This window comes from Tympanuchus pallidicinctus, unplaced genomic scaffold, assembly GCF_026119805.1.
Source record: "Tympanuchus pallidicinctus isolate F22 unplaced genomic scaffold, pur_lepc_1.0 scaffold40, whole genome shotgun sequence".
NCBI classification, from domain to species: Eukaryota; Metazoa; Chordata; class Aves; order Galliformes; family Phasianidae; genus Tympanuchus; species Tympanuchus pallidicinctus.
The window spans coordinates 2,380,209-2,406,973 of NW_026294759.1; the positions used below are offsets into that span (position 1 = coordinate 2,380,209).

At 40.1% G+C, this 26,765-nt stretch overlaps 2 protein-coding genes across 4 annotated transcripts in view; one reads left to right on the plus strand and one right to left on the minus strand.

Annotated features, from left to right (window-relative positions):
* Positions 1-51: 51 nt before the first annotated feature.
* CASP2 (caspase 2) lies at positions 52-25,408 on the minus strand. 2 transcript variants are annotated; one of them, XM_052701800.1, is made up of 12 exons: positions 25,298-25,408; positions 24,914-25,064; positions 16,009-16,176; positions 13,333-13,399; positions 11,779-11,867; positions 10,297-10,473; positions 7,449-7,577; positions 6,916-7,006; positions 3,359-3,508; positions 3,156-3,265; positions 1,839-2,019; positions 52-507 (listed from the first exon to the last, which is right to left on the minus strand). In XM_052701800.1, the coding sequence occupies exons 1-11, from the start codon at positions 25,345-25,347 to the stop codon at positions 1,885-1,887; spliced, it is 1,317 nt and encodes a 438-aa protein (XP_052557760.1). In that variant the 5' UTR covers positions 25,348-25,408; the 3' UTR covers positions 52-507; positions 1,839-1,884. The 2 variants fall into 2 exon arrangements, with proteins under 2 accessions (XP_052557760.1, XP_052557759.1); XM_052701799.1 differs by having other exon boundaries at positions 52-2,019.
* The window catches only part of LOC128089919 (rap1 GTPase-activating protein 1-like), a 53,330-nt gene continuing 51,915 nt past the window's right edge, over positions 25,351-26,765 (plus strand). For both annotated transcript variants that reach the window (XM_052701797.1, XM_052701798.1), the window contains exon 1: positions 25,351-25,462. The gene's annotated coding sequence lies outside the window, so the exon portion shown is untranslated. The remainder of the gene's footprint in view (positions 25,463-26,765) is intronic.

Consider the following 26,765-nt stretch of genomic DNA (forward strand, 5'->3'; position numbering starts at 1 on the left):
TTCTATTTCTACACAGATGTATAATCCTCCAAATGGATGATACTGCACAGATTAATCAAACAAGAATTCTTTATTTTGACACCTCCAGGCAGTAAAATACAAGTATATAAAAAGTAAATACCAAAGTGGCAGTGGTAATGCAAGCTGATGCAATCCTACTGAAATCTGATCTTTCAGAGCAGTCTACTTCATCAATCTACACATCTGTAAAATATTGCACCATTTCAAAGAGGGAGCACTGGGGTAGGAAGTATCTGTACTCCAGGGAGGTACAACAACCTCAACAGTGGTTTCTTCAGAGTAAGGCAACAATTGGCAGGAATGTTTTTTTGTTTTATTTATCGCATGCTGTGTGTTAGATAAGTGCAAGATGTATTTTAATGTTGCACCTTTGTCAGCTGGAGAAAACACAGCCTTAATTTTCCTGTGCAGAACAATAGAAAAGCACATACCTAGTTTTCCAGCCTCCCTCCACATCCCTTTGTGCTTCCTATTCATAATTCTATCCTGGAAGAAAGATAAAAAAAAAAAACAAACGCACTTACACATTAAGAGTACTATGCTGCCTTATTGCTGTAGAATGAAGACAGGAACTCCAGTATACAGATGATAGCCCATACACAATCTAGCATATCAGAACTTAGGCTACCACAGAAGAGAACAATGCCCATATCCCCGCACCACATCACACGGGGGTAACTGCAACTTGGAAGAGCTAAGTATGAAGAGAATGCACGTGAACTTTCCAGACAAAGTGATGGATTATGCCACAACATTACTGATAGATCAGTCAAAATGACCTTTAGCAAACAAAATTAGCTGAACAGACAGCTTTAAGTGATCATGGCTAAAGAAAGAAAACTCACCACATATCAGAGTAATAACGTGAAACTCTTCTCTTTTAAATGAAAGAGAAACAGACTGACAGTGAAAAATAATCCAAGCAGCATGCTTGGTCTATAAAGAACTGCCTTGAATATTTTCCTTAAACAGAAGATATAGGAGCCCTTTCTACAGGGTTGCAGGATTTCAGTCATACAGTACAACTTATAGACTCTTGAAAAGTTGGTGAAGTGTCTGAATACTGTGCCTGTTCTGACACACAGATACTACAGCAAACAAATATAAAAAATAATGTTCTATACAGTTGTTCACTCCTAGACTAAGGGGAGCTAATCCAGAATTGCCTGATTCAAAACTGTTTCAGGTGCATTTAAATGATGCCATTGATCTCTGCGAGAAACACTGAATTTCCATTTGTTTTTCTGATAATCTGGGATGTCTTGCAGCTCCCTTGATAACTCGGCTACAGAAAAAAATGCGCAAAAATAGACTTCAGGTGATCAAGATGGACTGTAAATGTCAACTACTTAAAACAATATCCTGTTTTAGAGAGCAGGATTCTCCTTCACTGTGCACAGGATCTGACATGCATGAAGAACTGGGCAAGAAGAAGTTAAAAAAAATAAGAGCATAAAATAAGTAGCATTTTATGAATCATTTGCCTCTCAGAAAGGCTTATCTCTTCCAAAATTTGTATAGATAGTCTATTTCTCTTTTCACATTCACATTTCTAAGAAATGTCCTTACGCCTCTTTCCAAAGGATATTCTCAATTTTCACTATCAGTTATAGTGCTGATCTCTTTTCACCGATATCCATACATACGAAATAAATCAGATATTAGTATTTTAATCCCTGAATTGAATCAGATTAGGATGAGCTGCCACTTTATTTTAGTAAAAGACAACAAGAACTGGACTGGCTAAACATGAAATAGCACTCCTTGCTTGGCATCTGCTGTCACGCCTGTGAGAACAGAAATGTACACATCCATACTCAGTTCAGCTTTGGCAGTATCTCTCTTCCAGTGGAGCTGGTAGGGTTATTTTCCTGGCACATAACCAGGAAATAGGTACAGGTCCCGACAGAGAGTACTACAGTATTCTGACATTTCCTTGCAGCGGTGGAATTCTGTGCCTGGGGCATAACCTTCTCGTTGCTTGATTTGTCTATTCACCTAAATGTAAGATTAAAAAAGTAAAAAGATTCAAAGAGTTAAGAAGACAAAGTGTCATTGCTTTTCTTACTCAAAAATTATTGTTTATCTTATTAATTAATTACCAATATACTGCCTTTCTAAACTACAGGAGGAATAAAGAAACTAATGCGAAGCTCTAGCTACTGTGAGCACACTGCAGTCTTCACTCTCCTCTCATTTCCTTAATTTTCCCCTCATGTGAGTACAAGTGCTTGTGCTGTTACATACTGAGCCAGTTCAGGCTGAATCCACCTGGAAAAATAAACTATTTCTATACTAGAAAAGTGATGCTTGGCAAGTTAGATTAATCTCCTAAACTCACAACATGGCCCACACAAACGCAATGGAAGGAGCCAAAGAAACCTAGCATTTTGTCATGGTTTTATGGTTTTTGGTTATTGGTATTGCACATCATAATATCATGTAGTACACCTCGAGTTAAAGTGTTAATGCTCCAGATACCTGCCCCAGAAGACAAGAATAGCTACATTCCCCAGAAGGCTGTTTGCTGTGTTGCTATCATTTCAGCTCAAGGGGAGCAGATATAAGGCTTTGGTAGGTCATCTGACCTCTCTCTTCTTTGCCAGGCTCTCCTCCCTGCTGCCCAACCAGACTGTGCATCTCACCTCAGTGTTACGGTGAGGCCTATCCACCTTTTGGACACTCTCTCTCATGATATTCGATTTATCATCTTCAATTCTAATTATACTATAATATAGTGCATTATCTTGCATTCTGATACCATATTTAGTAAATTAGTTTGCTTCTTCTCAGATCATTGCTGCTGTTTTTAACTATTTTGGGGTCCCCTATTTTCCTTTTCCAGAGGCGTGGATTTTGTGAAATCACTCTGCCCTGCTAGTCATGGAACTGGACCAAACCAGCCCATAAACCTTTGACACATTTTTTACTTCTTTTAATGTACTGTGGAACTGTACATAATTATCTATCACTAATTATATCTATTTATGTATCTAAACAAGGAAAGAAGTAATAATTCTGCTACGAATAGAGCAACAACATTTGCTTAAAGAGTCTATTCAACCTAGCAACTTGAAATTGAAGGCTCTTCAGAAACCAGGCAAGTGTGTGAAAGGAAAGGCATTACAGCTGACCTTCACCAACATGTCAGCCACATGAGTGTCTCGGGAGTCCTCTGCAAACACAGTGGTGAGTGCCTCGATATACCAGGATCCACGCTTGGTGTTACGCATGGCTGCAGTGCCTGAGAAGAAAGAGTATGCATGATAAAGTTCCAGGGGAAGTTGGACACACGGAAACTCTTAAGACCCTAAGAATTAATGCTTCATTCCAGTACCTTTCAAACACGCATATCCACAGATCATATCGGAGCACGTAGGCAGACGCAGCTTGAGATTTTCTTCCTTGTTTGCATCACTCTCCTCACAGCCTGGGGAATCTGACCTTTCTTTGCCATCTCTTTGATCCACCCCCCGGTCTGTCTCGTCTGGTGATTAGTGAAGCAAAAAATAAGAGAGGGAGAAAAAAAAAATATTATCCTGAATTACTGTTTTCCTTACTTTTGTGCTCCAGTCAGCAATGCCACAACTGTTGTCAAGATGACAGTTTCTGCATAAGCTGTTAGCTTTTATAGCTTTTTAAAAAATTCATCTGAAAGCTCTTCTGCACAAACTACTACAAACACCAGCAATTGCTGAACGTGCTCAGCATAATGTGATGGCTAGTCTATATGCTGGTTGAGAACTGTAGTTTTAGTTGCTAAGGTCTAACTCCAAGAAAATAGTGACCAAATGCTTCACTTTCCAAATTCTGACTACAATACCACTTACTTCAACCAAAATCATTGTACATGCAATGAAAAAATAATTTCATTCCAAACACTAGAGAGAGAGATCTATAGTACATGGAGATCTATTTTAGTACCTGGAGAATATTTAACATCCTTTCCAGGATTCAATAGCATGTACCGTGATGATTCTAGATAGCCTCAATTTGTTGTTTAAACAATAAAGATTTTCCATTGTAATCTACACTAATAACAGTGGCAGTAACACTGACAGTCCAGCTATGCTGCAATAAAAATAAACCTATTTTACAGGCTTTCTACATAATTTTGCCCTCCTGTTCTTCTACTATATGATAAAAATTTACTATTCTACTTCCTAACAGCATGGACAAGATTCTGGTTTTAGGAAGCCCAAGTATTCACTTCAGTGGCCTTCCTTTTATGATGACAGTAGGTGTCTGTTGCTATGTTGTGCCTAAGAAATGTACTCGGATTTCTAATCCTTCAACAGGTATAGCAGAATTGGTTGCATACTGTAACTATGTACAGGAGATGGATAGTTCATAAGGTAACAAGATGGGTTCTTCTCCTCAGAAATGAAAGCTTCTTCTCCTCAGAAATGAAAGCAACAGTGGGAGGAATGTGATTGTCTAACAGGTCACATGTATCCTATGATTCCATACTATAGTTCAAAATTTAACGAGCACTCCCATTATGTTCCTTCTTCCTCTCTTAAAGGTAGGAATGGATTGTTTTTCCATTTTTAACCACTCTTTTTCCCCTTTTGCCTTTTATTACACTTCTCCAAACCCTTTCAGTTCTCTGTCATGTTAAAACTTTAGACTACTCTTCACATTGTATGTTACTTCAAATAAGATGCATGTAATTTTATAGTCAAGGTATATTATTCAAACTGTCATAGCATATCGAGTCAAAGCTTTTTTGATTAAAGATTCAGAATTGGATGTCTTCCTCATGTATTTGTCTTCAAACACAATCCCTGTCAACAATGTAACTAAAAACGTAAAGCATTAACCTTGTCAAGATATTACTTTGCATATTCAAGCTCTAATTTGTATCAATAACTACTATCCAAGTCAATAGAATTTCCCTGAAGCTCCTACACCTTCTTTTCTCAATCAATTTTAATAACCGTTAACTGCACATGTGTCAGTATTTACAGCAGTTCTTCTCTTTGCAGAATCAGCTCCTATATTAAACACGGATGCTAAATAGCTTTTAAAGCCCCATTTTATGTCATGGTGAAATCTGACAAGCTGTCTTTTCCCACTGCTTTCTGTCACTGTTGGCTTTTGATCTTTGACTTTAAGTGGACTACTTCAATTCTTTAGCAGACCCATGCCAAAGGTCCATTGGAAATGAAGTAGACCACATAAATTCTTCACATCTAAAGATTTAAAAAATTTAAAATGTGTCAATTATAGAGAAAAGACAAGGCTTATTACATAAACAGTGAAAAAGAGTAACCTATGCACTTAACTTTGGCTGGCTCCAGCTAACTTGCATGGTTACATAGAGACACTGACTACTAACCTAAAGTTGTCTACACCACTTATACAGCCTTTTAAATACATACATATCTAAAAAGTAGTAATGGCTAACCTTTGAACACCAGTATGAAAAGGTACACATTTTTATTGACTACTCAAGTTGATTCATAACTTGCATTCTGTTCTAACTACTAATTAAGCTTTACAAACCAGATTAAAAAGGCATATTTAGTTAAAGGAAGATTTTTTTTTCCCCTTTAAGATGTTCAAGTCTCAGTCTTTTGCCTGTTTAATATCCCACTTCTACAGCATCCTGCATAGCAAGTTTCTCACTCTTTCCCTCCTGAAACCGTCACGGAAAGAAGAGGACAAACATAGATGTTAACTTGAACAGACACATTATGGTAACATTACAGTCAGATAAACCTTGTTACCTAATTAGGTCAGCAGTCAATTCAGGCTTATTAAACTCATTTTCATGCTGTTACTAGTCTGCACGTTTGTATTTGTTGAAGAATATTTAAAGGTTCAATAACATAAGGAATATAAACACATTAAGTTCATACTGGTAAAGACACATACTACAGTATTCCCAAAGGCATAAAGGATCAAATATCTGTGGCACCCATAATGCTTTACGTAGACTTTACATTTTTTGCTGTGTTAGGATTAAACATGAGTAGGTAACAGGTGAATGAAACATGCTCTTGGTTATAGGTCAAACTATAAACCAGCTGAAATTGGGAAAAAAAGAGGAAACAAATGTAAGGAACAAAAGAAAAGTAGGGGAAAAAGGATACATGCTAGAAAACAGAACTTCTCTATCACAAAAGAAAAAAACCCAAAAGCTATCCAAGACACAACTTGTCTTTGGAGTACTCCTAGTTTCACAGTTATCTGTGAAAGTCCATATGAAGGAAGAAATTTGGTCATTTGTGTATCTGAAGGGTAGGTTGTTATAGATAGTGTTTAGTTATAATAGGAGAAAAAATGAACATCAGAATTAGGAAGAAAATGATAGGAACACATAGATTGGAAAAATAACAATTTATGAGAATTAAATGAGTTTGATAGTTGCTTGTGAAAAAGGTTGAAAATAGGAGACTGATTAAAGAAAAAGAAAACAAAGAACAAATAGCAGCTAACTCTGATAGTTCAGGAGACACCAGAAGAAACAACATACCCAAGATCAAGGGAGAGACACAGACTCAGGCAAGACTTGAATACTAGTGTACTGCTTCATGCTGTGCTATAATTCGATGCACCATAAGTATATATGAGTTATATAACTCATATATTAAATAACTCATATATAATAATTCATATATAATATATATGAATATATAAAGCTTTACGTCTCTGAGGTGCTCTGTGGTCTGCAAGTCAATGCACACACTTCATGCAGAACAGAAGACACTTACAGAACAACAGATGCAGTGGCAGCAGCAGGGCAGAGGGAGGTGAATATGGATCCCACTTACACCTGAGAGAAGCAAAGAGGAGAGTTGACAGCAAGTTGAATGTGAGGGCGTGTACGTGTGTAAAATGTGCCTTAATGGGATGACAAATCACAGCTTCTAGTGTTTAGGCACTCACCTCCCCGGCAGGCCTGAATAAAGAACATTTTGGGCTTATTCTGGAGATTGGGGCAGTTTGCATTATCAAAGAGCCTGAAAGCCTCCTGCAACTGAGAGAAGAAAAAAAATAATCCAAATATTCTTTACAGCAGACCTCTGTTAGCCAATCCCAGACTCCCTTTGCTTCCTCATATTTTGGTTATTACCTCACTACTCTTTCTCCTTTATCTCCAAACTCATTACATCACAAACATTCTCCCACCTCCCCACTCTGGGCTCCTGTTAGTTTGAGTTCACATGCTCTACCTGATATGTGCATGTGAAGAGAGAAAGGAGTAACAACTTCTCATCTAACAAATATTTATGTCATTCCTTATCTTACAGACTTCTCATAGCTATCACTATCATTTTCTTTAGACAAGCTCTTACTTTTGCTTTTTGTTTAAAAAGAGTAAATCCTCAGTCTCCCCATTCCCTTCTCGTTTTTTTCCCTCTTTCCATTTTCACTTTCCAAGATGTAACCCACAACACATCAGGACAGAGTAAATATACCTGTAGGAGTTTGCCATCAGTGCCATAAACCCCACCCTCTACACCGTGGGAAAGTAAAGCTACAATACAGGAGTCCACATCCTGATGGTCTGGCAGCTTAGAAAATCTCTCCAATGCACTCTCCATTTCCTGTAAGAGAGAGGAATTATTTCACGCTTCCCAGAATTACATGGGGAAAATGGGTCCAGGGAAAAATATTGAATGGCTTAGGTTCTCCTAAGCTATGGCTCTCCTATTACAGAATAAACCCTACATACATACTCAGGACAAAAGATTTCTGTTCCATAATATAGAAAAAAATATCCTTACTCTTTCATGTATCATTCAATCTTAAGTATAACATTGTTTAGCAGGAATCACTTGGACTTAGCTGCACTGATACCTACTGTTCACAGAAAAAGAAGGACTGGTGACAGATGTAGAGATAAGGAGCTGTCTTGGGCAGAGCAACCACAAAATGGTTGCTTGGTGAAGTCAGGAGGGGGGCCAGCAAACTGCTACCTTGGAATTCTAGAAGGTGGACTTTGAACTACTCAGAGCACTGCTAGGGAGGGTCCTTTGGGATTCAGTCCTGAAGGATAAAACGGCCCAGGAAGGCTTGACACTCCTCAAGAAAGAAGTCTTAAGAGATGCAGGAGCAGGCTGTCTTCCATGCCCTAAGATGAGCTGGTGGGGAAGAAGCCAGTGTGGATGAACAGGGAACTTTTTTTTGAGGCTCCAGGAGAAAAAGAGTCTACCTCTTTCGGAAGAAGAGACAGACAGCTTAGGGAAGAGTACAAAGAAGCTGTTAGAATATATAGGGAGAAAATCAGAAATACAAAACCCCAGCTTGAATTCAACCTGGCCGTAGTAAAAGAAAACAAAAAACTTTTTTTTTAACAAATAGATTAATAGTAAGAGGAGACAAAGGACAATCTCCATCCTTTATTGAATGAGGAAGTGAACATGACCATAAGGAAAAGGTTGAGGTTCTCAGTGCCTTCTTTACATGTCTTTAAAAGTCAGACTGATTAGATTTGGGGAACTTTATTGCCTGACCAGGAAGTCTGGGATGGGGAGCAGTATTAAACCCCTCAATTCAGGTGGAAACATTTAAAGACCTGCTACTCCACCTGGACTGTCACAAGCCCATGGGGCCAGATAGGATTCATCCAAAGGTGCTGAAGGAGCTGATGGTTGAGATTGCCATGCCACTTTCCATCATCTATCAGCATTCCTGGTCAACCAGAAAGGTCCCAGAGATTGGAGGCTTGCCAATGTGACTCCCTTCTACAAGAAGGGTCATAAAGAGGATCCAGGAAACTACAGACCTCTCAACCTGGCGTTGGTGCCAGGAAAGGTTACAGAGAGATCATCTTGAATGAGATCACATGGCATGTGCAGGACTGCTTGAGAATCAGGTCCAGACAGCATGGGTTCACAAAAGGCAGGTCCTGCTTGATCAACCTGATCTCCTTCTACAATCTTGTGACCTGCCCTGTGGGTGAGGGAAAGGCTTTTGACATCATCTACTTAGATTTCAGCAAAGCTTTTGATGCTGTCTCCCACAGTTTTGTTCTGGAGAAGCTGGCAACCCACGGCTTGGACAGGTACACTCTTTGCTGGGTGAAGAACTGACTGCATGGCCAGGCCAGGTGGTGGAGTTAAATCTAGCTGGTGACTTGTTGGTCATGAGTGGTGCTCTTCAGAGGTTAGTGCTGGAGTCTGTCCTGCTAATGTCTTTATTGATGACCTAGATGAGGGGATTGAGTGCACCCTCAGTAAGGATGCAGATGACACTAATTGAGAGGAAGTGTTGATCTGACTGGGGATATGAAGGCCCTACAGAGTCATCTGGACAGGCTGGATAGCTGGGCTGAGGCCATTGGGATGAACTTCAACAAGACTAAGTGCTAGATCCTGCACTTTGGCCATAATAACCCCCAGTGGCCCAGGGCAGAATGGCTGGAAGACTGTGTGGGAGAATTGGGCCTGAGTGTGTTGGTCAGTGTTCAGCTAATCACGAGCCAGCAGTGCAGCACGAGCCAGATAGCTAAGAAAGCCAATGGCATCCTAGCTTTTATCAGAAATAGTGCTGCCAGCAGGATCAGGGAAGTGATCGTTCCCTGGTACGAAGCTCTGCTGCAGTTGTACTGTGTTCAGTTTTGGGCCCCTCACTACAAGAAAGACACCAAGGCCCAAGTGCATGTCCAGAAAAGAGCAACGAAGCTGGTGAGGGGTCTGGAGCACAAGTCTTCTGATGAGTAGCTGAGGAAACTGGGACTGTTTACTCTGAAGGACATTTGGGGAAGACCCTACAGCTCTCTCCTGGAAAGGAGGTTGTGGTGAAGTAAGGATTGGGCAAATTCTCCCCTGAAACTAGCAATAGAACAAGAGGCAATGGACTCAAGTTGTGCCAGGGAAGTTCAGGGTGGATATTAGGAAAAATTTCTTCTTGAAAGAGCAGTTAGGCACTGGAATGGGCTGACCAGGGAGCTGGTGGAGTCACCACACCTGGAGATGTTTAGATATTGTACTAAGGAACATGGTTTAGTGGAGAAATATTGGTGGTAGGCGGACAGATGATGATCTTGATGATCTTGGAGGTCTCTTCCAACCTTGGTGATTGTATGATTCTGTGGCATCTTCCATATTGGTTAATGGTGGGGGATACAGCAAATATTGGTGTTGGTATATACGGATTTAACAAAGGAGACAGCAGCTGCTGCTTTACAGAAGTTTTATACTAACACTGGAGTCTGGCTGGGATATTGAAGCATTTTAACAGATGCTTACACTGGAAAGCATCACAGCTATGAACTCAGCCATATTGGTTCTAAAGTAGTAGTAGTAGTGGTATCTCCCTTACCTTTGCACTTTGATCATGAAAGACAGTCACTTGATATCCAAGATGCTTGAAAAGCAGCTCTAGGGAAGCACAGTCCACATCTCCACCTGAACGATATTCCAAGTCCTTTTCACTGCTGAAATGGATATTGCTGAGAATAAGTGCTAAGCCTCGGGGCTCTGATATCAGTTTGTATGCCTGAGAAGAAGATTTAAAATTGGTATATTTAGACTATGCAAGAATAGAGTCTGTGTGTATAACACCAGTCCCCATACACCAACTTAATTACTAATGACATGTAGGATTTCTTGTTTGAGAAGGCACAAAAACAGAAGAGGTAAAATAAGTTTTTTTGTTTTTTTTTTTTAATATAGCAAATTTTTATATTGCAAAAGGTCTCAAAGGCAACTGTTTCTGTGCAAACTTCCACAACTAATGATCCTACAATATTAATAAGATGTTGTAATAGCTTGCCTTATTTCCTGTTTTATAAGGAAAACGGATTAAGCATTTCAAATTGTGAGTTAGCTCTTGCTAATGCTTTTCGCCTTCCACAAATACCCCCACAGGGCCAAACAAGTTTTGGTCATACTCACCAAAGGCCCTAGGAAAACATTAAGCAAAATTTAGCTCGTTTCCTAATTGTGGTTGGGAACAAGAAGAGATGTAAAACAGCCTGTGAGTGAGTGCAACTGTAGCAGCAGGCAGCAATAAATCACTGATCTTCAAAGTAGTGCAGATGACAAGAAAAGTTAATAGGGAAAAAACTAATTTAAGAAGGGTGTCTTCAAAACCACCTTGCCCCTTCCACTCTACCAAAAAGAAACTAATAATAAATTGGTAATAACATCCCTGTGAATTGGAAGTGAAATGTGATACTGAAGAAGCATATCAAATACGGTGTAACCAGACACAGATATAAAAAGAAATTAAGCCAGACTCATGCTGATGTTGGCAAATTAGGTCTCCCCAACAGTTGCAAAAAAAAAAAAAAAAAAAAAAAAAAAGCCCATGAAAAATGTTTTATTGAACAGAGAGCCTGTTACAGAAAAGTTAAGTATTAAGAATTAAGTTGTAGTATAATCCTACTAATGTGTCTGCACTATCACATTTGTTTTCCTTAAGCCTACACCACCACAACCTATACTTTACAAATGGAACAAACAGAAAAATAATTATGACTGTCTATACAAAATTCCAAAGATAAATAAAAGGATCAGAAATTCAGGTTCTTCTGCTCTCTACTGCACAGAATCCTGATCTTATTTCTGCACCTAAGGAGACTTTTCCTGATACAGCAGAAAATTAAAAGAGCCACGATTGTGACTGTGAGCTGAAAAATAGTTCTAATATTGTACAGTTACTTGCAGTCACACATAAACACACCATAACACTAACGTGTACCCATAATGAAGTGTTTTTACTCAGTTGTAAGTAGCGTGTATTAGCTGATATATCTAAATATTTCACCTTTGAAGGAGATTTTCTCTATCAACAACTTACTAAGTGCTGGTGATCATGATAGAATTCTGGAGTGCAGTGCTTCACTGGAGGAATCGAAGGACCATCTCCACTGTCCAAAGAATGTTCCACTGGTTTTGTGCAAAAGAAAAATATAAATAATAATAAAAATTCTAGCTATAAACCCTCTGTATTTGCAAATTCAGAAGTATGTGGTCTAAGGCATATTCATGTCTTATACAACTCATATGTCTGAACATTTTGCTTGATCAAGGACATCACATATACAGTGAAAAAACAAATATGAAAAATACACCTTTCCAATATACTTCTAATTGGCAACAGATTATATATTCTGCCTTTTTGTAGATTAACCTAAGGACTAGCAAATTTAGTTCTACTGAGTATAGGAACAGAATTTATATTGAAAATTAGAGCAGTGCTTTTCTGTCTTTTTGCACAGTATCTCATCCATTCTCCAGTTAAGCTGATGAACTACTACTAGAAACATTCAAATAGAGTAGTGCTCATCCTTTCATAAAAGATTTCCATTCTCACTGGATACAATTGGAGATCTCATTTTATGCTCAACTGGTTCATTAGTGATGAAACTAGACAGTTTTAACTTCTGTAAAGTGCAGTGCTCTTTTTGTGTTGTTTATCTGTCTCTGGACAACTCCTATGTCCAGTCAGCAGTAGACAAGGGGAATGAGAATCAGTTAATTAACATTAAGAGATGCTCAATCCCTTTTCCTGAAGCAAGTGAGTTAATAGTTCAGTTAAAAAGTTCATGGTCTCTTTTGAAATACTTTTTAGCATTTTGAGCATTTCTCCCAACTGGAGAAACACACGCTCTCCAAAAAACCTATAACCTTCATACCTAAAACAACAGCCAACAAACCAACAATCAAAAAGGATTTCAAACCTATACATTTGATCTTTAGTATCAGACAGAGCTCCTAGTATTAAGCAGCACAACACCAAAGCTGTGGTTAAGGTAAATTTGTACTGTCCAGATGTTATCAGAGGTAACGTGAAATCTAACAAGGAGACTCATTCCAACAACCAGCTCCTAACCTAAATCACAAATGCCTGCTGAAGTAAAGTTGATTTGCTGAATTCAGTGGAAGATACAGCTATCCATTTCTGCTGACATTACATAGATGATGCCTCGTATTTGAAATCATTTGTTAAAAAAAATTTAAGTTGGAATACTGCCAATTATCAGTATCCTCCCACAGTTCTAGTTCACTTACACTCTATTGTACACCTTAAACAAAGAAGAAATTCTTTGGATATCTAAAATTTTACAGCTGACCCATTCTATTTAAGCAATGAAAGCTCCTACATGAATAAATAAAGCTAACTAACTAGGTTTTCTCTTCCACTAGGCTACTTAAATGTCATTTTCCAGACTAATTCTGCCTCTTATAGCTGATCATAATACAGTCAGTTCATTTTCATGTTTGTATTCTTAGGATGAGATAAGTGGTGTCAATCTTATTTCTGAAATTGAGATAACAGAGCATTAGGAAATTAGAGGCAACCAACCAGACAGTTGATGATCAAGTTCTCATGATGTATTGTGTGACTCACCAATCAAGCGTGGTCTCTTTGAATTACATGATTCACTCAGAGGAAGTGGAAGATCTGATCCATAACGCTGTTCAAGGTACAAGACATGCAATAAATCCATAAAAAACTGGCAAAAGATACCTATTTTTTTTCTCTATAGAACAAGGCTGTAGGTATCATGGACAGTGACACAGATATTTACATACAATACATGACATGCTGTAATACGTAGGTCACTCCAAAAGTAATGCCTCCTATTTGTTTCCATGGAAACAAGAAAAGATACAAAGCGCACAAAAACACTTCTCGATAAACTCTCAACTACAAAATACTACTTTTCAACACAGCCACCACCACTAGCTATGCACTTTCATCAATGATGAAAAAGAGCTTGCATGCTGTGATTCCAAAATTCTGCACCAGTGGAGCTGACCCACTGTTTTACAGTGCTATGATTGTGTTGTTGCTGAAATGCACCACCCATCATCTCACTGTGCTCACGTTTACTGTTGGTCTCCATAAACATTCAGCAAGTGCTGATGAATGTCAATGGGTGCCATTTTTTCCACATTGAGGAATTCAATTCTTCAATGCTTCATACAGCATTTTGTCATACTGCCGCTCTGCTTCCATCTGTTGCACGCCAAAAACAATGCAATGGAATATTGGTGGGAAGGTTCAGCCTCTACTGCCATACCCTCATTAGCCCCTGCCAGTGTGGGACACCATAATAAAAGAGGAGGAATTATTTTTACAGCAACCCTCGTATATTCTTTATATATTATATACAATTTGACGCAAAACACGACACTATGGCTTAAATCCAAATCAAAGAGTTCATGATATGATAACAGCAATTCCTGTTAATGACAGTTTCCTTCCTTCATTTACTCATCCCTACCTTCACTCAAATCCCTTGCTGGGACACCCTAGGATGAGGTATCACATCCTCCTAATTTTAGTCAAGACTTGTTTCATTCAATAACTCCTTCTGGTTGCTTTCAAGATTTCTTTTTTTTTTTTTAGTATAATAATTTCTACATTTTATATGGTAATAACTCTGGTCAAAAATATCATTCTAGTCTTTCTTCCTTAGTATAAAATGTTTACTAAACTTCCCATCTTTTACAGTGCACTGAGAATACTGAATTTTTATTAAATTCTTCCTTCTATCTAATGTTAACAACTGCAGATACTAAGTAGCTTTCTACTCAGAGAACACTAAGTTAAAAGATTTTAGAAAAAATACATATTTTTGCAGCTTTTACATTCTTGATGGTAAGTCAGTGTGTTAGATGTAGGAATGCCCACAAACATCACAGAATTCAACAAGAAGTGCAAAATACTGCATGTGGGGAGGAATAATCTTATTTGCTGTGAACTGACTGTCTGGAAAGCAGCTTTGAAGAGAATGTCTTAGGGACCCTGGTAGATACCAAATTGAACATGTGCCTGCAATGTGCCTTTTGTGGCAAAGAAAGCAAATGGTATCCCAGGCTGCATTATGAGCCTTGCCAGCAGATCAGATCAAATGAGGCGAATCTTCCCTTCTATTTAGATCCAGTGAGGGTACACCTGAAGTACAGTATCTAGTTAAGGGCTTCCCAGTAAAAGGGAATGACAACCTGGAAAGAGCCTAAAAAAGGGCTTCAAATATGACTAAGATAGTTGAGTACCTCTCATACGAGAAAATGCTGAGAAAAGTGGGACTGCTTAGCCTGGAATACAGAAATCTTGGGGACCTTACCAATGAGCACAAACACTGAAGGGAGACGCTCCTTTCAGTGATGCCCAGTGTCATAGTTTTACAATTTTTGTCAGTGGTATTCCACACCATAACATCATGTAGAGCACTGGGAGTTGACGAGTTAATGCTCCAGCTCCTTTCTGGGCTCCTGGTTCTAAGAACAACTACATTTCCCCAGAGGACTCTGTGATTCTGTTTTCCATCCCGAGGGAAAAACTGCTTGCAAGTCACGAGACTACTCTCCCTTTTTCTGCTTGTCTCAGCAATGCGTGCTCCCTAGCCATCTCACTTTCAGCATTAGAGTAGGGCCTTTTTGTTTTGGACACCCTCTCTCTCATTTATTTGGTTCATTAGCTTCAATCCCAATTAACTTGTATTTCCACTATTATAATTAGTAAATCAACTTCCCTCCTAAGATCGTTGCCTCCCATCTCCCTTTTTGGGACAGTGGGCCTGCAGTCTTCCTGTTCCGGCCACAGATAGATCTAAAAATAACTCAGTAATACTCACGCATGAGAAGAGGTAATGCACACAAATTAGAACACGAGAGACTTTGTCTGAACACTTGGACACAATTGTGTGGGTAACTGAGTGCTGGCAAAGGTTGCCCACAGAGGCTGTAGAGTCCCCACCCTTAGAAATAATTAAAAAAAAGAGCCTGGACATGGTTCTGGGAAACCTGTTCAAAATGGTCCTGCTTGAGAAAAGGGTTGGACCAGATGACTTCCAGAGGTCCCCTGCCAACCTTAAGCATTCTCCACTTCTCTGTAAAACTTCTCTTCATCCCAAATTCATTTTGTTCTTTTACCCTAAGGCTACTGCAGGTTTCAACTTGCAACTAAATGCCATCCTTTCCTTTCTAATAATTTCTTTTTCTAAGCGTATGAAAAACATGTTCCCAAACCCAATCCCTAATGCAGTCCATGTTTTATTTTTAAAAAACGTTATACCCTTGCAATTCCATGTCTCAAGCTGGATTCTGTCTTCAAGATTGTTTCGGCCAGGTGCTGCTGTTTGGTTTCTTGTAGAGCTTCACAGAAGGCTGAAAAGGCAGCAGGGCCTCTCTTGGGCAACAAATTAAGGAATTCCACATTTTGGCTGAAGCTTCCGGACTTGGCCTAGATATAAAGAAGGAACAAAATTCACACTCTAAGTATTACCCCAACGCAATTTATTTTCAGATAAGCTTTAGAACAACTCAATCTTTTTCCTTCATGTAGATGTTCCATTACCATATTTAGCTGTGTTAGATCACATTTAAATGGCTTTTTCTAGTTGATTTCACTGCCACCCTTCTGTTCTTACCAGCTCAAGGGAGAGAGTATATTACTACACAGCAAGCCAACAATTCACACATTACCATAGACAGTAATACACTCTCTTCTCTCTAATCTCCTACTTCCAGTTACTATCTGAATAATACCCATTTACTCTCACCAGACACACAAAGTCCAGAATCCATTTTCACTACTGCTCAATGTACTAAGTGTCTCATGTACTAATTCACAAAGTCCTTGGAAAGTGTCATGGAAAACACTTATTTCCTGTAGTGAATTCCAAAAAGATGCCATGTATGTATAATGCGTTTCATCTATGCCAGTGAAGCCTAGCAATATATTAGAAAAGGAAAAAACTAAAAATCAAATTTTTGTTTCTGTAAAACAGGCATAGGACATTTGCAGACCAACAGTCTAACTTGTAAAAGCCCTCCCTGTTAAGAAAACTGAAACATCACATACTAAAATATTAGGTACTGAAAATAGGTCTTACAAGACCCATGGAATTCATTTTACTTTTTTTGAATTGCCACTTCAATCCAAGATTTCTTCTATGAAACGGTTGGTGAGTTGCATAGAACAAACTACTAACACTACTTTAGCAATCACAAGGGAAAAATAGCCTTAAGTTGCACATGTATATAGTCTGCTACAGAAGATTTTCACACCATCATGTTTCCATTTATAAAATTAATCCTGTTTGTTCTTAAAAGTACTTTGGCTTTTGTCTCATCACACTGTTTGGAATGAGAATGCAAATCTTTTTGATCCAATGCTTACGAACCTATTCTGAAATTTCAAGCTATGTTCATTCATGATTGGCTAATAGCATTTAGTTTTCTATCAACAAAGTCCCTTGGCTTCAGATTCCTGTTATTTTTCTTATTTAATAAAATTGTTACTAAAATCTAGATTTGCTGAAGTAAAAATGTCATTCTCATTTAGCCTCCTCTTGTAAATATCTTATTTCTTCTGATGATGCAAGCGCCCTTTCCAGATCTCACAGAAACTACACCTTTCTGAATATAATTTTAATAGAAATGCATACACTAATCCCTCCTGTGCCTTTCAGGTATGAAAATACTTGTCCCTCTACGCTAGTAACAGTTCTCTATTCATTCTGCAGAAGATAACCAGTTGCATTCATGTACGTTTTGAAGCAAGCCCAATGAATTTTATTTTACCTATTAACGTAAATTGACTGCTGATATTCTAAAGTGCCTATTGTTTTTTTCCTTTTAGCAGACCTGCAGCAGTTTAGGCCAAGCTCAAGATGATTAATCTTCTTCATCTTATGTCTTCATAGTTTATGATCTTGAGGCATATATCATGAATATCAATATCAATATCAAGAACGCAAGCTAACCTCAAGAATTGGATATTAAGTTATATTGAAGAGTTAAGAACATTTCATAACATTTGTGTTCTGCAGTTTGTTTGTACAATAGTCAGCTTTCAATTGACTTCTTCCTGAACCCCTCCTTAAACACCCAAAGTGCTGTACCCCCACAGGTAACTTCCACTGCTGTTATTTATGTTATGCTAAATAATGCTCAGCAAACATTTAGAAGTAAAGCTTTCATATAATAGACATCTTCTATTTTATTTTCTAATACATCCTACATTCGTTTTTGCATTTTCAGTCAAACTTGATAATCTATATAACATGAAGGTTTGCATGATAAACTCTGATTTCAACTCTTCTGTCAAAATCCCAATGTATAGGTCTTATTAGTGAATTAGAAAATATATGCAGAATCTGATATGCAGAATACTTTATGCCTTTGACAAACATCCTAATCAAAGTGATATCTTCACTACTGTGTAGTGATCAACCTAAAGCCTTTAAGTATCTCTAACTGCAATGTTCAAACTGCAGCTGTGGGCTGCATGCAGGCTAGATCAGTTCATTCTGTGGCAGCCACCTGCCCTGTGCCATCATGGCAGTGACTCTTCCCTGCCAAGCAGCCCAGCCCCAGGCGCACATCCATTGCTCAGCAACAGCCAAGTATCAGCAACTGCCACTGACTGGGTTGAAACCAGGGCATGGGAACCAGGGCACACTGCAGTGCTAACTCAAGTTATGGCAAATAATTATATGTAGTTTGGAACATGAGTCAAATAGTACCGTGAACAGAGAAAAATATGCAGCCCTGCTTTCAATTTTGATAAAGGAAAAGGTTCCAAGATTACAGAAAAAAAATCATTATTTTTAAAATATACTTGCAACTCTATTTTCAGTTGGCACAAATACATTACCTGTGAATTTACAAATGGAATATATAGAGTTGCAATCAGACATTCAACTCAAAAATTTGATCATATCTGTTAACAAGATTTTTATTAGCCCTATCTCACAAGACAAAAATATCTCTCACTTCACAATCATACCTTATTCATGCCATTGCTTTTTGGGGGTACAAAAAGGGGGTACTTGTTCACATTTGTGAACAAGTATTTTCAAGGACGAAGAGTAAAATTTCAAGAAAAATCTCTGATAAACGTCTTGAGAACTCACTAGGAACTGCAACCACTGCCATCAGATCAGACACTGATGCATTAGTTTCACAAAAAACAAGGTCAACTACCCTACTAATTTTATGTTTTGTTGCTTTGTTAATGTTTTACTAATAAATAAATAAGTTTTGTTAATTACATAAATTAACTATATCTTTTATATATGATCCAAGGCAGTTCCTCTTCACTCAATACAGCCAAGGCAAAATATTGGCCACCCATGATCTCCATGATCTTCTAGTTTGCAGTTATAGTACAGTACAAAGTGTTCAACTTGTTTAAAAGCAAAACAAAGCCCTAGCTATCGTATCTGTAATTTTGAAGGTCTATATTGGAGCTCTGGAGGAACATCTGATGCTCTGTCAAGAAGGTATTAAAGGATTCCAGATTTAATTTTAAAAACAGCAGTTTACACCTCATGTCACCTTTAGTATCTTTCAGAATGAACTAATTAAATTCCTGTCAGTTTTTTTAATTTCTCTTCTTTGGTCATCAAAGAAAGCTGCTCCTGTTTATGAATTCTTCTCCATTGTTTAACTATGGACTCTCTGCTTACTCTTCACATTCCATGCGAACACTTCATCTGTCTCTCAAACACCTCTTCCTAAAACATACTACATTCCCATCTTTCTCTTTATTATTACAAATAAGTTTCAGGACTGGTCTAGCACCTCACACTCCTGTGGCTGGAGTGTTAGAATAGAAGGACACATTCTTTAGGAAGTACAGGCAGGGAAGATGAGAGGGAGCGTTGCTCTCTATGTCAGAGTCCAGATGCAGTGCATGGTTTGGCCTTGGGATGGATGAGAAGCCAACTGAAAGTTTATGGCTCAGGATTAAAAGGGAGGCAGGGATAGGTGATATCATAGTTGGGGGATGGTACAAACAACCTGACCAGGAAGAACAAGTGCCCCCTATAGACAGACAGGAGCAGTCTCAAATTCACAAGCCCTAGTCCTCACAAGGGACTTCCACCATCCTGATATCTTTTGAAAGGACAACATAGCAAGGCATTAGCAATCCTCTTGGGATACACTGATGATAACTTCCTTCTCCAAGTGATAGAGGAGCCAAGGAGTACAGGTGCACACTGGACCTTGTTCTCACCAACAAGGAGGAGGTGGGGAACATGAAGTTCAAGGGCAGCCTTGGCTGCAATCACCATGAAATGCTGAAGTTCAAGATCCTTAGGAAAGTGAGGAGGCTACACAGCAAACTTGAAACTCTGGACTTCAGGAGAGAAGATTTTGGTCTCTAAAGGACTTCCTTTGTAGAAAATAATAGGATACGGCCCTTCAGGGAAGAGAGGCTCAAGAAAGCTAGATAATATTTAAGGATTACCTTCTCCAAACTCAAGAGTGAGTTGTCTCTAAATTGGAGAGACATGGATTTAACTGATAGGTCACTTAGTAGTCAAGGAATTAGTTGGAAAGTCACATTCAAGTGCCCACAGGTAGACTGTATTCATCAGGGAATGATATTGGGACTGGCACTATTTAACATCCTTGTTGGTGACAAAAACAGTGGGATTGAGTGCACCCACAGAAAGCCTGTGGATGACACCAAGCTGAGTTGTACAGTTGGTTCTCTAGAGAGAAAGGGATGTCATTTAGAGAGATTTTGACAGACTTGAGTGGCGAACCCGCAAAAACCTCATGAAGTTCAACAAAGACCAAACGCAGGGTTCTGCATCTGGGCCAAGGCAATCCTGAACATGAATACAGGCTGATGGATTGAGAGCTGCCCTGCAAAGAAGGATTTAAGTGTACTGCTGGATGAAAAACCAAATACAAACTTGCAATGTGTGTTTGCAACCCAGATAGTTAATCATACCCTGGGCTTTATTGAAAGAAATGTACCTAGCAGGCTGAGGGAGGTGATTCTCCTCCTCTACTCCACTCTCATGAGATCCCACCTGGAATACTGCGTTCAGCTCTGGGGAGCCCAACATAAGAAAGACACGGACCTGTTAGTGTGGGCCTGGGGGAGAGCCACAAAGATCAGAGGGCTAGCGCACCTCTACTATGAAGACAAGCTGAGAGTCTATTTGTTCAGCTTGAAAAAGGCCCTAGGGAAACTACGGAGGCCTTCCACTACCTAAAGGGGACCTACAGGAATAACGTGGGGAAGGACTCTTTATCAGGGGGAGTAGAGTTTGGACAAGAGGCAATGGTTTTAAAACAGAAATATGGAGATTTAGATTATAACTTAGGAAGAAATTTTTTGCTCTGAGGGTAGTGAGGCACTGGAACTGGCTGCCCAAAGAAACTGTGGCAGCCCCATTCCTGGATGTGTCCAAAGCCTGGCCGGATAGGGCTTCAAACAACCTGGTCTAGTGGAAGATATCCCTACAGAGGGTTAGAACTAGACTGTCTTTAAGGTCACTTCCAACCTTTGCTTCTAAATCCCATGCCTTCTTCATCTCCTCAGGCCCCTTGTTTTATTTCAATTCATTTAGATTACAAAAGTCTGTTTAAGTGATGTACCCTACTACAGAACCAATTTGTTTACTCCTTCATTTAATTTCAATAAAAACCCACACACGACTAGTGAAATTGTTATTTGAATTTAAACATAATTATTTATGCAGATCTTTTTCATTCTTTGAGTGGCTGGAAAGGGATACACAGAAACCAGACAACTTCTGTTTCAGACAAACCCAGGAAAACCTATGCTCTATCATCAGACACAAGGGCATTTCTCTCCTGATACTTCCACTAAGTTACAAAATTGTCAGTATTATAATATGTTTTCAAGAATCATAGAATGGCTTGGGTTGGAGGGGACTTTAAAGATTACCTAATTTGAATCCACTTGCCATGGGCAGGATTAGCACCCACTAAATTAGGCTACCCAGGGTCCCATCCAACCTGGTCTTGAAACCTCCAGGAATGAAGCACCCACAAATCTCCTTTATTTTAGTTTAAAGCCATTCCTCTTTGTTCTACCACTATCAGACAGTGTAAAAAGTCAGTCTCCCTCCTGCTTATAAGCTCCCTTTAAGTACTGGAAGACCACAATGAGGTCTCCCCAGAGCTTTCTCTTCTCTGAGCTGAAGAAGTCCAGCTCCTTCAGCCTTTCTTCATAGAAAAAGTTCTCCACCTGTCTGGTCATTTCTTTAGCTCTCCTCTGGACCCACTCCAACAGCTCCACATCTTTGTTGTGTTGAAGTCTCCTAATCTGGATGTGATAATCCAGATGGGGCCTCACGAGGGTAGAGCAGAAGGAGATAATTACCTCCCTCCCACTGCTGACAATCTCTCTTTTGGTGCAGTCCAGGGTACAGCTGGCCTTCTGGGCTGCAAATGCACGCTGTTGACTTTTATCAAACTTTTTGTCCACTAGATCCTTTTAAGTCCTTTGCTGCAGGGCTGCTCTCAATGAATTCTTCCCTAAGTCTGTGTACACATCTGAGATCTCCCTGACTCAAGTGCAACACCTTGCACTTGGCCTTGTTGAATCTCATTAAGTTCGTCTGGGCTTTTCAAGCTTGTCCAAGCCACTCTGGATGGCATCCCTTCCTTCTATTGTGACAACTGCACCATCCAACATACTGTCATCAACAAACTTACTGAGGGTACGCTCAATCTCACTGTCTATGTGACTGATAAAGATACTTAAGAGCACTAGAGAAGTCTACTTAAGAGTGTACTTAAGTCCTTTACTTACATTTGTGCCAGAGAGAAGAACACTATTGCAAATTCACAGAAGTAGACGTGCTTATTGACTTAAAAGATCTTTCATTTTGATGAATGTTACTTTTTATCTATTGTATTACTATTGGTATTATTCTGCAAGCATATTCTGCACTCCCCTCATTTCTACATTTCTAGTACAACACATATTCTACAGTACTATTGGTTTCGCTTGTGAATACATTGCTCATGTCCTTTTCACATTTCTGTTTTCACTGTAATTTCCAACTTCATATCCTGAAACAGTAGTTCAAGATACTTGGTTCTCTTGCTCAGGTTGCTACTTCTATTCACAGCTAAGCTCTCACATTTGCTTAGAAAGTGTACTATTTATCTGACTTTTATAATTTCCTAATTGGAAATTCTAATTCTGATTTCCTTCTTGTGGATTATCCATTAATAAGTATTGCTGCAGCTTCTTTTTCTCAGATAAATCTGTAAGGGAAGACTCCCCTCCTCTCAGTCTCAGTTTAAGATTTGTTGGATACAGTGGTATTTTCTAACAGATTACTGTATTTGGTATTAACCTACCTTTGAGAAAAATTTACTATTTTTTTTTTCCCTTTCCACTCCTTCTACCTCCAGGTCAGCAACTGAATATTTCTACTTACCACTCATACTTAATTAGTTCTTGCATCACTCTCCACTTTCACACTTACTATCTTTGCTCTCTTTCAGTAGGGACTGGAGATACTTAAGACAAGAACGCCTGCATCTGTCATGACTTGGCATGTTATCTTTTGACACACACTCGGTCAAAAATCATCAAAAAGTTATTTTTTCATTCCTTTCAAAAACTTGTTACTGTCAGATTCATGCCATCTGCTCTTGAATCAACCAAAAAATTCTGATTCTATTTTTTAGAATCTGTTTTTCAGACAAGACCCTCGATCTTACACTACAAATAGTGCATCAAGTGCTCACATTAGCGTTAAGGTGAACGCCTTCAGTCATTTCTTATACAGTTTGCTTTCTCTATAAAGACCTATTGCTCCAGCCTGCACCATTTTCAGTGCATAACAGTAAGTCTATGGCCAATCCAAAACTTTTTCCAATTACCTCTCTGCCTTACAGACAGAGCTTGACAAACTCAAGAGCTGGACATGAAGTTTAAGAAGAGTAAGTGCTGGATTCAGTACTGGAACAAGACAATTGCAGATTTACGTACAGACTGCAGGATGGAAGGCTGGAGCACAGTCCTCCAGAGAAGCATCTGGAAGTTCTGCCTGATGGCAAGTTGAATCTGTGTCAGCATTGTGCCCTGACAGCCAGAAGGCCAAACATATCCTGGGGTGCATCAGGCCCAGTACTGTCAGCTGGACAAGGGAAGAGACTGTCCCACTCTGTTCTGCATGGCCTCACCTGCAGCACTGCGTGCCATAATACAAGAAGGACACAGTAGTATTAGAGAATCCAAAGGAGGATTGCCAAGATGGTGAAGAGTCTGGAGGGCAAGATGTATGAGGAATGGCTGAGTCCCCTTGGTTTGTTTAGCCTTCAGAGGAGACCAAGGGGAGGCCTCATGGCAGCCTACAACTCCACACAAGGGAAGACGAGGGGCAGGCACTGATCTTTGTTCTTTGGTGACAGCAGCAGGAACCAAGAGAACAGCATGGAGCTGCATCAGGGATAAGCAGTATGGAGTTTAGGAAAAGATTCTTCACCAGAGGGTAGTAGGGCCCTGAAACAGGCTCCCCAGGGCTGTGGGGTATGGTCCCAAGTTGCTGGAGTTCAAGAATTGTTTGGACACTCAAACACAGGATTTGAATTTTGGGTGTTCCTCTGTGGACACAGAGGTTGAACTTCACAATCCTTGAGGGCCCCTTTCAACTATGATTCTAGTACGTGCTGCTCAGAATAAGTAAGAAAAGCTTGTGAGAAATATTTGTCATTTGATAGTCTTAGATCATACAACTTACAAAAACACATGAAGTACAAATTCTATAAGTGAAAGATGCACAGTGCCAAAGCCAGCTAGTTTATAACACATTTATTTATACATTCCCACAGAATTCTTTGGGAAATTGTTTTGGGGTTTTTTTTCTGCTTTCACAAATGGAAAAAAGAGAGACAAGTTATCACCCAGTGAGAAGAACTCACCTGGCTCACAAAAAGCAGCCTGTCACAGCTACAGGCCAGCATATAAGGCAGTAATTTACTAAATCAGACAAAACCCATATGGCCAAAAGCAGCTTCCAGTTCTCCTGCAAGCTGCAAAAAAAGACCCATGCTGTCGCATGTGATGTCCAAACACACTGACACACGGGTAAGAAATACAAGAATTTAACTATACTGCCAGTGCCAAGAATGACACTGAGCTTAGGCAGAAATAAAGCTAACAGTGCAGTCGAATTTAACTGGCATACCTGTATCATTTCCACCATCTCAATGGTGATGATGTCCTTCTCTACCAGGTGTTCCATCAACTCTTTCAAAACCAGCTCTCTCGCCAGCAACACCCGGTTCTTCTTTAGAGCTTCCTGGTGGTATCGCTGCATGCCGCACGCTCCCAGCATCCTGGTAAAAGAGTGGGGACCAAAACCCAACTCCGTGACAAGAGCCGACCTTAATCGGCCCAGCTTTCTGCTCGGGGGGAAAGAGACCGCCGGATAACAGGCGGACAAGACCCTCCACCGTTGATTCCCAAGGCCGCATGGGACACGGCAACTGGCCCCCGGTTCCCGCTGGCACCAAGCACCGCGTTCTTCCGCTACCACCGCCGGACGGAACGCCGCCGCTCCCTCACTCACCTCCCGAACCGTCTTCCCCGCGGCCCTGCGGCTTCCGCCTTTACGCGCATGCTCAGCGTGGAACTCCGGGACTGATAGGCGCGCAGAGCGAGATGGCTCCCCGCCCTTTCCCGCCTTCGGCCTGGCGGCGGGGAAAGAGGGCGGTTCGGCCTTTAGAGGTGGAAGGTGGGTTTTTCCGTTTCACACGCGGAAGCTTTACAGAAGCTGGAAAGCTTTAATCGCCATTATGGATTAAGAAAACGAAACCTTAGCGACTGTAACCGGTGGCATTTTTTTGGTCTTTCTTCTGGCTAAGTTTTTGTGTGTGTTGGGCACCTGAAATTCTTTCTGACTCCTAGCAGTTTGAGGAAAGTCCTGGGCCACTCAGTTTAGGCCGTGAAAGTCTCCATTCCCGTGTAGTACAGCTGTGGATGGAAAATTGAACGTGAGCCAGCAGTGTGCTCTTGCAGCTTGTAAAGCAAATGGTATCCTGGGCTCCATCAGAAGAGGGGGGGCCAGCGGGGAGTGGGAGGTGTCTGTCCCTCTCTGCTCTCTGTGAGGCCCCATCTGGAGTACTGTGTCCAGGTCTGGGGCCCCCAGTACGAGAAAGACAGGGAGCTGTTAGAGATGGTCCACAAACACAGTGACACCAGGCACACAGGTAAGAAATACAAGAATTTAACTATGCTGCCCGTGCCAAGAATGACACTGAGCTTAGGCAGAAATAAAGCCTAGAAATAGAGAGGTAGGTCACAAAGGTGAATAGAGGTCTGGAGCATCTCCCCTACAAAGACAAGCTGAGGGAGCTGGGCTTGTTCAACCTGGAGAAGAGAACCTCCTTGCAGCCTTCAGTACCTCAAGGGAGCCTATGAACAGGAGGGGAGTCAACTCTTTACAAGGTAGATAACAGCAGGACAAGGGGAAGTGGTTTTAAGTTGAAGGAGGGAAGATGTAGGTGGGATGTCAGGAGGAAATTCTTTACTATGAGAGCAGTATGGTGCTGGAACAGGCTGCCCAGAGAGGTTGTGGATGCCCTGTCCCTGGAGGTGTTCAAGGCCAGACTGGATGGGGCCCTGGGCAGCCTGGTCTAGTATTAAATGGGGAGGTTGGTGGCCATGCGCGAGGTGGGGTTGGAGATTCATGATCCTTGAGGTCCCTTCCAATCCAGGCCATTCTACAATTATGTGATGACCCATCAGTAAACATGCAAGAAATGGTAGGCTTTATAAAAAAGTCACCACATCTCTACCAGCGAACTTGCCTCTCATACTACTGTTACAATATAGGTATCATAGCTGCTTCATCTCTGCTCGTAATGAAGTGACTTGTCTGAAGGTTTAGAATTGCAACTCCTCTTTTTCTAAGCCATTGTTATTAAATAAGCGTAATGGTGATACCGTATGATGGTCTACCAGGGAACTCTCTAAGATTCAAGGTGGAGTGTTAGAAAGCAGACATTCTTTAATAGTAGTGTCGGATGCATGGGGGG

Excerpts from the sequence above, each read along its gene's own strand:
- CASP2 (XM_052701800.1), bottom strand. The coding sequence starts at position 25,347 with ATGCGCGTAAAGGCGGAAGCCGCAGGGCCGCGGGGAAGACGGTTCGGG. Across the intron at positions 11,868-13,332 it reads AAAGAGACCACGCTTGATTG|TGGAACATTCTTTGGACAGT; the intron begins GTGAGTCACACA and ends GCACAAAACCAG. Across the intron at positions 10,474-11,778 it reads ATCATGATCACCAGCACTTA|GCATACAAACTGATATCAGA; the intron begins GTAAGTTGTTGA and ends TCTTCTTCTCAG.